Source organism: Pongo pygmaeus, chromosome 10, assembly GCF_028885625.2.
Source record: "Pongo pygmaeus isolate AG05252 chromosome 10, NHGRI_mPonPyg2-v2.0_pri, whole genome shotgun sequence".
Classification (NCBI taxonomy): Eukaryota; Metazoa; Chordata; class Mammalia; order Primates; family Hominidae; genus Pongo; species Pongo pygmaeus.
Window position 1 is genome coordinate 15,138,187 of NC_072383.2, and position 11,831 is coordinate 15,150,017.

General features: G+C 41.4%; 1 protein-coding gene across 1 annotated transcript in view; it reads right to left on the reverse strand.

The window, feature by feature from the left end:
• Positions 1-9,303, reverse strand: part of GUCY2C (guanylate cyclase 2C) — an 82,921-nt gene extending 73,618 nt beyond the window's left edge. The window contains exons 1-2 of the mRNA XM_054444573.1: positions 8,936-9,303; positions 613-725 (exon numbers count right to left, since the gene is read on the reverse strand). Coding sequence (XP_054300548.1) covers positions 613-725; positions 8,936-9,152 — 330 coding nt within the window. The 5' untranslated portion in view covers positions 9,153-9,303. The remainder of the gene's footprint in view (positions 1-612; positions 726-8,935) is intronic.
• Between the last annotated feature and the right edge of the window lie 2,528 nt (positions 9,304-11,831).

The window sequence follows — 11,831 nt, forward strand, 5'->3', positions numbered from 1 at the left end:
CTGGGCGCAGTGGCTCATGCCTGTAATTCCAGCACTTTGGGAGGCCAACGGGGGCAGATCACTTAAGCTCAGGAGTTTGAGACCAGCCTGAGCAACATGGTGAAACCCTGTCTCTACAAATAATATAAGAAATTTGCTGAGCATGGTAGCACATGCCTGTAGTCCCAGCTACTTGGGAGGCTGAGATGGGACAATCACCTGAGCCCAGAAGCTCAACCTGCAGTGAGCCATGATTATGCCACTGCACTCCAGCCTGGGCAACAGAGGGAGACCCTGACTCAAAAAACAAACAAACACCCAAAAAATAAAACAAAACAAAACAAAATTTTAAAAACAATTTAAAACAAAAGAATTCCTCTTCTTACAAATCAAAGTGTACACACAGTACATAGCCAAGGCTCTCCTCACTTTCCTGGATTCATGGAGGGCCCCTGTCATTTAGATAATCTGTAGGGATAAAGCCAGAGTCTCCTGCCTGGTACTTGGCCGGTCATTCAGCTATGTGGCTAGAGATGATGGGAGAGCTGCTTCATGGTCACGTGCCTACATTTCACATTGGGATTATCCTGTGCCCAGAGGCCATGAGCTGCATCCACAAAAGCAAATACTTACTGAAATTTTCCTGAGTAGGTCGAGGCCTTCACAGGTGCTACTCCGGCAGTCGCCTGAGTTATGAATCAGACCATCCGAATACATGAAAGTAGCGTTCACAGTCACATTTAGGCCTGTCACCCAGAGATGAGGGAAAATAGAACACTAGTGTTATTTTTCAGTAATTTATAGCAGCCATGAGATTGATTCTGGGAAAAAGTGGATATCCATTTTCAGGCCTAGGAATGTTTACATCCTGAGCCCTTGTTTTACTCCTGGTCACTTTTTTCCTCTCTGTGTCTCTGTCTCTCTATATCTTTGCATCTCTGTTTCTCTCTCTCTCTCAACAGTTTTATTGAGGTATAATTTATCTATCATAAAAATCATCCATGTTGAGTTTACGATTCAATGACTTTTAGTAAATATATATATAGTTGTGCAACCATCCGCATAGTCCAGTTTTAGAACATTTTCATTGTGTTCACTGCCCTCTTCATCTTTTCACAACCCTAGATGCAGCAAGTCTCCTGTATGGACTGGAGAGTGTTGGGAAGCAAAGACATAGACATTATGATAACCTGTTCCTTCATGGTCCCCAGGTGCTGTTTGCTGCCAACTTGCAGGAGGCTGCAGTCTTCCTTGGTCTCTGATCTTTATCCATCCAGTCAACAAACAGTTATTAAGTTCCTGCTATGTGCCAGGCGCTCTTCTTTGTGCCCATGATACAGCATTGAACAAAAGTTCCTGCTTTCAAGAGGCTTACATTTTCTTTGTGCGTTACACTGAATAATGCATTTCTGATAGGGTGGTCATGGAAGCCCTAGGGGGAGCTGGGACCTGCATGAAGACTGAGCCATGCAATACATGGGCTCTCTGGTCAGAGGGAACAGCAAGGGCAAAAATCCCAGGCAGGACCCTTCTTGGCATTTCAGGAAGAACAGGGAGGCCAGCGTAGTCCTGACAGAGTAAGTGAGAGGTAGTTTGGGTGAGATGTGAGGTCAGAGTGAGGCCACACCATGCATGCCATGTGGGCGTCAGTAAGTGCTTTCAATTTATTCCAGGATAAGATGTTTTGGAGGACTTTGAGCAGAGAAATGATATTCTCTATTATTTTTTAAAGGATAGCTCTGGATCCTGATGCAGAGAATAGATTGTGGGGAACAGAAACAAATGCAGGGAGACTAGTGAAGACACGATTCATAACCTAGGTTAGATTGGACTACAGTAGTTGGAGCAAAAGTAGAGAAAAATGGTTGCATTTAGGATGTATTTTGAAGGTAGGAAATTGATAAATGCAATATGAAGTATGAGAAAAAGAGGACTCAGAATAACGCCAATATTTTTGGCCTGAGCAAGTGGGTGAAGGGAACTCCTATTGACCAAGATGAGAAAGAGTGTGGGAGGAGCAGGTTTGCTAATGTGGTGTGTGTGGTGATGGAGGTGGACATGTCAGGTGTGAGATGCCTGCCACGCTTCCAGATAGAGAGGACACTAAGCAGTTGAAATACACCCATCAGAAATAGTTATTAATGCAATCATTCTTATTGATAAAAAGCTGTCACATCTGTGTCTCAGATTTATCATTCTTGCTCAAAAGGGGTGTCTTGGTCAGTTTTCTAGAAATCAAAGCCTGAGACAAAAGCTTTATTGAGTTTGTCTTACCAGAGTCCCATATGCAGTAAATAGTGGGATCTGAAATTGAAGCCGTGATTATCTCATCCCAAACCAATTGTACAGTTTTGATATCTCAAATCAAAACTCACACATGAGGGAATGGCCTTTTACCAGCTTAGTGATGCACCAAAATGTTAAATCCAAAATTTATCAATGGGTATTATTATTTGTTCTCAATGAATCTTGCTGTATTACAATTTTTAGCCCCTGTCTGTCCTGGAGCATTCAAGATACAGAGTAAATAGTCTATGAGAAAAATACCTGCATGTCCTCAGGAAGTTCCCTGCAGCCGTACCCACACTTCTCACATGAAATGAACATGGATAACAGTCTAACTATCATCAATTTTTCCTAAAGAAGGTGCTGCACAATTCTGTTTTCTTTCTTAGTAGACAGGGAAGGAGACTGTGTAACATTACAAAATTTCCAGAAAACCCCTTTGTCTTTAAAATACATCCTCTTACTTTAAAATGTTTCTAATCAAGGATAAAGAAAACAAAAATGTCTTCATTAGTGTCCTAAATTAGATGAGAGTTTTGTTTGGATTTCACTCTGACTCACACATTTCTCCTCTTAGAAAGCAATACAAGAATTGAAAACAAGTTTCTCTTTGAAATATCTGTTTGGTCACAAGGATGGCTGGCCTTACTGACCAGAACAGCACTCCTGGTGTTAGGCATTTCCTCTGTGGGCTACTCCCAAAGCCAAAGTGAATTATGTTCATTCTGGCTTGAGGTCTTTGTATAATGGAGAACTCCCATATTTAGATGAAAGCAAGGGTCTTGCTGGTGATATCCATGGGGACTGCTAGGCACCACGTTTTAGAAGGGAATAGCAGAACCATTTGACCACAGTCTATTACATTTTGGTTCCTTCCAATAAAAAATAATCAGGACAAATGTCTGATTCCTAAGCAGCGATGTTCTTTTTTTTTCTTTTTTTCTTTTTTCTTTTTCTTCTTTGAGACGGAGTCTTGCACTGTTGCTCAGGCTGGAGTGCAGTGGGGTGATCTCGGCTCACTGCAAGCTCCGCCTCCCGTGTTCACGCCATTCTCCTGCCGCAGCCTCCTGAGTAGCTGGGACTACAGGTGCCCACCACCACGCCTGGCTAATTTTTTGTAGTTTTAGTAGAGGGGTTTCACTGTGTTAGCCAGGATGGTCTTGATCTCCTGACCTCATGATCCGCTCCCCTCGGCCTCCCAAAGTGCTGGGATTACAGGCGTGGGCCACTGTACCCGGCTGCAAGGATGTTCTTAAGTTTGCCAAGTCTACAGGGAGTCTGGAAACCTCAGTCCACAGTCCGGCATTATGAGTGATTTCTTATGTGCTCTTGTACAGGCCATTTTAATTTCTCTCACTTAGTTTCTCGCATGTAAAATGAGGTTAAAACCAAGTTTGTAAAATGGGATAATTTTTAATAACACCTTTAAAAGAGCAAAGCATGTCTATAATAGAAGTTGTCCTTCTGAACAAATAAGAATGTTTTTAAAGGTAGAGACTTGTTCTTTCAAAGAATGGAGGAGTCTTTGCACTTCTACAGCCACTTGAGAGACGTCTACCAACTTTGCTTTTTTAAGTTCGAAAACACTGATACTTTATTCAATAAGAGAGCTGAATGAGAGATGTCAGTACTTTGGTAGGACTAGCCAAATAGGAGACGTCAATGTAATTAGACCAGTCAGAGATATTTAATGGAAGAGAAGGGGTGAGTGATGGGTTTAATAGCAGTTCACACTTAATTGAGTGTAACCATGAGCCAGCTTCAGTACTAAGCCCCATATGCCTTTTATTTTATTTAATTCTCGTGACAATAGAAAGGATATAGAGAATTTGAACCAGGAGGACAGAATGAATGAGGCTACAGCGGACCTGGGGGAATGGGAGAGGGCATTTGAGGAACTGTAGAAAATAGGGTTGGAGAGGGTCTTGGAATACTGCAAGAGGAGTCAAAGTGACGTGGAGGCAGCACACAGCCACATGAAGATGGCCACGCTTGCAGCTCCTCTCTCTTGACCTCCTCTCTCTATGAGGGCTCTGTTCTCTCCTACCACCATGAGGGACAGTGAAAATGACACTTAAAAATCCAGTGCTCCAGGCAGCCCATGACTGACACAGCTAAACTCAAGTAGAAACCCTGGCACAGTGCCTGGGAAAAAGGGAACCAACATCTGTTGAGTGTGACCTCAGACAAGTGACTTCCCTACTGGAGCCCCAGTTCCTCATCCACTTATTAATAGAATAGAGCCAGATGATCTCTTTCACTATATGCCTAGCTTTGGGCTGTGATTTTTTACAGGTATTATTTCACTTAATCCTCTCTGAATCCTTCAAGGTAACATTTTGTCATCCTCATTTAAACACCAGAAAATGGAGGTCTGGAGAGGCAGATTAACTTGTTTAAGGCTACACAGCTAGCAAGAAGTAGCGTGGGGATTTGAACCTAGGGAAGTCTAATTCTAGAACTTGATATGCTGTAGAACAGCAGTTCTCAAAGTATGAGCCACTGAGGTAACTTTAGTCCCTTTCAGGGGATCCATGAGGTCAAAGTCATTTTTATAATTATACTAAGACATTCCTTATTTTTTTCTACTCTCCTTTCATGAGCATATGATAAGTTCTCCAGAGGCTATATCACATATATTATTGCAACAGATTGAATGTAGAAGCCAATATGAGAATATAGCTATCTTCCATTAAGCTTGACATTAAAGACATTTGCAAAAGTGTAAACCAGTCTTCCCACTCACTTTTTTTTTTCTTTTTTGGCTTGAGAAATATAGGTTTTCTTTAATAAAAATATTATTTATGCTAACAGATATTTATTTATTTTTGATGAATTTATAAAAAAATGTTTAAAATGTTTCTCAGTTTAGTTTTCAATACAATCAATACTGATATATGTAGCCACATAAACATAACTCTTCAGCACCCTCAATAATATTAAAGAGTTTAAAGAGGTCCTAGGCCAGGTGCGGTGGCTCACGCCTATAATCCCAGCACGTTGGGAGGCCGAGGCAGGCAGATCACCTGAGATCGGGAGTTCGAGATCAGCCTGACCAACATGAAGAAACCCCAACTCTACTAAAAATACAAATACCATGGATGTGGTGATGCATGCCTGTAATCCCAGCTACTTGGGAGGCTGAGGCAGGAGAATCGCTTGAACCTGGGAGGTGGAGGTTGCAGTGAACTGAGATCATGCCATTGCACTCCAGCCTGGGCAACAAGAACAATACTCTGTCTCACATAAATAAATAAATAAAGAGGTCCTAATACCAAAATATTTGAGAATGGCTTCTATGGAGCATAGTATAATATGCTGCCTCTCAATATTTTACTTTTATGTGTACTGCTTTCTCTTATTTTTAATTTGGTGGGGGTAATGTCTTCCCTTTTATCACTCCAGAACTCAAGTGATTTTTCTAGAAAATACTAAACATTTTTCAGACAATGACATAACTTCAAATCAAAGGTTTACTTTTAAAATAAGCCATTTCCCCCATGCTACTTTTCATCCTTTCCTACCGGCACTCTCCACCCCACAATGATATCTCATTCCTGGGAGGATGGATGGAAAGCTGAACAATATGGGGTGAACTCAGAACTCTCTCTTCCTATCTAAGGCTTTAAGGATGGGGTTGGACCAACGTGGACCAACATGAAGCTAAAACCTCGGTGCTAGGGTCTAGGAGTGGGACCGGCTCAGCACGAGGGAGCACACACAGGGTATGGGTCATGTGATTAGCCTTGGAACCATACATCCTCAGGGAGGTGATATCATGAAGTTGAAGGAATCTCTTTTTTTTCATGTTCTTTCCCACTAGATCCTGAATGTTCTTCAAGACCCTCAAAGCTTTCCTGATTCCTAGAAAAAATATTGATCATTTCCCTTTGAACATCACATATAATGCCTGAACTTCTACTTTTCTTCAATGTCACCCTCAGATATATTGTCTTAGAATTTTTCCCAAATGATGATGCTCAACATGTTTAGAACATGAGCTGTCTTTCCCCCCAAAACCTGTATCTTTTTTGTTTACTATGCATGCATATCCATCCAACAAAATGCATTAACAAATGTAAAAGTCTGGGCATCACAGCTTATTCCTTCATCTCCATAGAGCTCTCCACTTAAATGATCCATTTAACAACCTGCCCACTAATAACTGTATTTTACAAATGACTTGAGTGAAACCTGGAGATGATAAATAACTCACCTAATGTCACTCAACTGTAAATAATGGAGCAGGAATTCAAATTCAGGTTGTATGAGTCAGGGACCAAGGCTCTAACTAACATACTATTTAATTATTTTGGTGCTTGGTAATGTGTTCTAGCAGTAGCAACAGCACAGCAACAATAAGAACAACTACATTAACGTCAATAACAACAACAACAGCAACAACTACCATGTACTGAGTTCTTACTATGTTTCAGTCAGTGAAGGAGGTACTTTATATGAGTTTTCCGATTGAATCCACATGCTATCCATATGGGGTAACTACCACTTATTCTAATTTATAGGTGTGGGAACTGAGGTTCCGAAAATTTAACTGAGGTCATACCTGTTGTGAATGGTCTGGCTGGAAAATAAATCAAGATCTGTCAGGTTCCCAATATCTGCTTCTAACCATAGTGTTCCACTGCCTTGTTTTAATTAGAAACTTAGTTAACACTGGGTAAAGATATTACAATGGATTCCAAAGAGTGACCCATGTACTCCCTGGGATCAGACAGATGTGGGTATGAATTTCACTGCAAACAGACAACCTATGACCTTAGCAAAGTTGTTAAACCCCTGCTGTGGAACCAGTGTCAACCACGCTAACCTCACAGAGTTGTGGTGATTAAAGAGGTGATGTAATTGAAGTACCTAGAACTTAGCTACCCCATGACAAGTACTTAGTAACTGAAGAAACCAAGGCTCAGGGAGACTAACCCAGGATCACAGAGAGAGAAAACTTTGGGGCAGGGAATCCCAATCCAGGTCCTCAAAGGACAAATCAAGTGTTCTCTCCATTGTACCACACTGCCTCGGTAAATAAGGAGATTTTACTAAATGACCTCCTTGTTCCATTATGGCTGTAGATCAAATCCGTTCACTTATGTGTGAATCTAGTTTCAGAATTGGAGAGATGTTGTGTGTGCACAGAAGTAACTTATTATTCATATCTGAACAGCTGCCCTACTTCCACAGAATTTTAAATAGAGAAAATTAAGACATACCATCCTGAAAACCACAAATAACCATTAAGATGCATTAAATACTCATTGACTCAATAAGTCTATTTCTGGTAATCTAATCTCAGGGAATGCAGAAAATGAAAATGTTCATTGAAGTATTATAAAAATAATAATGAGAAATTTAAAACAAATGAAATATCCTACATCAGAGAATTATTATATGTACCTTATCATACATATCCCCCAAATTAGGTAATTTATATCCAGTGGATATGATACATACTGGATATTATAATATCTGGTGGATATTATATATCAATTCACATGATGACTAGAAAGGCCATGCCGCTCTAGGAAAGTCACTTGTGCAATAATTTGAAGTGAACAAGAAGGATCCAAAATTGTTTCTATGCCATAGTGATCACCAACCACGTTCTTAAAAACAGGAAGCTAAGAAGCACATGAAAACAGACTGGAAACATCCAGGTGGCTGGGAATCATGGATGCTTTTTTTCCCCCTTTATTTTACACATTTTATGTAATGTTATAAAATTTATTTTTATAACTAAAAGATACAGTGAAGAACTGCAACAATGAATTTGATTGCAAATGTTTTATATTAACTATGTCTAGTAATGACAGCCACAGGAAATGTAAAGAGTGAACAAGCCACCCCGTCCCTACTAAAAATACAAAACATTAGCCAGGCGTGGTGGTGGGCACCTGTAGTCCCAGCTACTCGGGAGGCTGAGGCAGGAGAATGGCGTGAACCTGGGAGGCGGAGCTTGCAGTGAGCTGAGATCGTGCCACTGCACTCCAGCCTGGGTGACAGAGTGAGACTCCATCTCAAAAAAAAAAAAAAAAAAAAAAAAAGTGAACAGGCCAGAGACAAATGTCTTTCTGTGGATAAAAGGCCCGGAGAAAGATTTGGTGTCTATGTGAAATTGACTGTCTTAATTCATCTTCTTGATTAGTATCCCTGTGAAATCTTAGGTCTAGACCAAATCTTACCTCTGAGTACAGAAGGAAATATGATGCCTTCCTGGAACTGGGCAATAAACTGAGTTTATTTTTATTTATTTTCTTTTTGAAGAGATGGAGTCTCACTGTGTTGCCCAGGCTGGTCTTGAACTCCTGGGCTCAGTGTCCCTCCTTCCTTAGCCTCCTAAATTGCTGGGATTACAGACGTGAGCCACCACATCTGGCCTAAACCCAGTTTTAACTGGGACGTTTCACTGCCGTGAACGCTTTACATTTCCTGAGTCAGGGCTAGTCCCAGAGCAAGGTGAAGTGTGAGTGAGCACAGCATAATAGAGTTCAAATTCTTCTCTCTAAGGAGCTACTGTCATGAAAATAGAAAGGGGTTTAGGGACAGCCCTTAGAGAAAGTTGTGTGATCAGACAAAGAACACAAGGTCTTTGCTTAGCAACACTTTGTCCCCAGAGGTAGTAACAGAGTGGAGGAGGATTCTATTAACATTTTCTTACCAGCATTTTGCAGACGTCCTCTCACTATTTCCAGCCCCTCATTCACCGCATCTTCCAAGTTTTCCAGGGGCTCTGCAAAGGCTGAGTTGTCCATCATCAGGACGCTGATTTCATAGCTGCCATTGTGGCAGTTCTGACTCACCTGGGAACTCCAGGACAGCCCCCCGGCCTGGAAAAGCAGTGACCACAAAGCCAAGTCCAACAGCAACGTGTTCATGACCCCAATCACGTTAGAACCATACTCCTTGTGCCCACTTGCTTTGCTCTGTTGGGCTCCTAGGGAGGCAGGGAATCCAGATGGACAACCTCTAGTGGAGTCCCTCAGCCCGCTCTTCCCCACGCTTCTCTCTGGTCATGCCCAACTGGTCACATGGGCTGTGGAATACAGCCTGCTTGCCAGTAATTAGCAGCTACATTATGGCAGGAGATAAACCAAAGTTCACTTTGTGTTTGCACCCAGAAAGGTCAGAGCTATAAACAGAGAGATTACCTGGGCCTCACCCAATAAAAATGCAATAATTTGTGATGCATCACTGGGAAGAGGGAAAAGAGAAAGAGGGCAATATATCATATACATAACAAACTTTGTGAAGTAGAAAATAAAGGTCAAAGGGCTTTAGGAAAACACAGCTACAATTGACTATTAGTGCTTAGGTTTTAGCTGCACATTGAAACGAAATCCTTAACTTTATATATATATAGTATATATATATACTTTAAGTTCTGGGATACATGTGCAGAACGTGCAGGTTTGTTACGTAGGTATACACATGCCATGGTGGTTTGCTGCACCCATCAACCCGCCGTCTACGTTAGGTTTTTCTCCTAATGCTATCCCTCCCCCAGCCCCCCACCCCCCAACAGGCCCTGGTGTATGATTTTCCCCTCCCTGTGTCCATGTGTTCTCATTGTTCAACTCCCACTTATGAGTGAGAACATGCGGTGTTTGGTTTTCTGTTCTTGTGTTAGTTTGCTGAGAATGATGGTTTCCGGCTTCATCCATGTCCCTGCAAAGGACATGAACTCATCCTTTTTTATGGCTGCATAGTATTCTATGGTGTGTATGTGCCACATTTTCTTTATCCAGTCTATTATTGATTGGCATTTGGGTTGGTTCCAAGTCTTTACTATTGTGAACAGTGCTGCAATAAACATATGTGTGCATGTGTCATTATAGTAGAGTGATTTATAATCCTTTGGGTATATACCCAGTAATAGGATTGCTGGGTCAAATGGTATTTCTGGTTCTAGATCCTTGAGGAATTGCCACACTGTCTTTCACAATACTTGGACTAATTTATACTCCCACCAACAGTGTAAAAGCGTTCCTATTTCTCCACATCCTCTCTAGCATCTGTTGTTTCCTGGCTTTTTAATGATTGCCATTCTAACTGGCATGAGATGGTATCTCATTGTGATTTTGATTTGCGTTTCTCTAATGACCAGTGATGATGAGCTTTTTTTCACGTTTGTTGGCTGCATAAATGTCTTCTTTTGAGAAGTGTCTGTTCATATCCTTTGCCCACTTCTTGATGGGGTTATTTGTTTTCTTCTTGTAAATTTGATTAAGTTCTTTGTAGATTCTGGATATTAGCCCTTTGCCAGATGAATAGATTGCAAAAGTTTTCTCCCATTCTGTAGGTTAAGCAGCAACTACTTATTAAGATTTGACTATGTGTTGAGCATTGGCAAGGCACTGAAGATATGGCCATGAACAACATAGATACATTAATGTCCTCATGGAACATGCATTCTAATGGGAGAAGGCAAACATTAAATAATTATGTTTATTTTCTATTTTATTTTTTAATTTTAATTTTTTTAAATTTTTCTTTAATTTTTTTTTGAGATGGAGTCTTGCTCTGTCACCCAGGCTGGAGTGCAGTGGTGCAATCTCGGCTCACTGCAAGCTCCACCTCCCAGGTTCACACCATTCTCCTGCCTCAGCCTCCCAAGTAGCTGGGACTACAGGCGCCCACCACCACGCCTGGCTAATTTTGTTTTTGTATTTTTAGTAGAGATGGGGTTTCACTGTGTTAGCCCGGATGGTCTCGATCTCCTGACCTTGTGATCTGCCCGCCTCGGCCTCTCAAAGTGCTGGGATTACAGGCATGAGCCACCATGCCCAGCATTAATTTTAATTTTTAGGGATATGTAGTAGTTGTATATTTTTATGGGATAAACAAATATATGAATAACTAAATTCAACAATGAAAAAATTCAGAGTGCTATGGGAGCATATTGCAAATTAACATAACCTTTTCTAGAAAGTCAAGGAAGCATCCCTGAGACAGTGTCCACTAGCTAAGACAAGAGGATACATGCATTAGCTGAATGAAAGGGAAGGAGGGCATACCAGGTAGGCGGACAGCTTGTGCAAAGACCCAGATGTGAGAAGGGGCATAGCATGTTTGAGAAACTGAAGAGCTATAGCCTGGTTGGAGTGGAGAGAACTAGGGGGTCAAGTGGCAGTAGAGGATGCCAGAAGAGTAGGTGGGAGAGGGCATGGACTTTCCTGTAAGCCAATAGGGATTTGGGACTATATCCTAAGAGTCAAGAAAGGGACATGAATTTTGAACAGACTGCTTAGACTTCCATGGAAGAAATGTCCTGGAGAGAGGCAGGCTTAGGAACAGGGAACTGATGGGGAGGCTGTTGCTATAGACAAGTGAGAGCTAAAGAACGCCTGGATAAGGATGGTGGCAGTGGAGATGTGTTCAAAAAATATCTAAAAGGTAAAATGTGGGACCAGCCTGGGCAATATAGTGAGATCCCATCTGTACTAAAAAAAAAAAAAATGAGCTGGGCATGGTGGCTCATGCCTGTCATCCTAGCACTTTGGGAGGCCAAGGCAGGAGAATCATTTGAGATCAGGATTTCAAGACCAACCTGGACA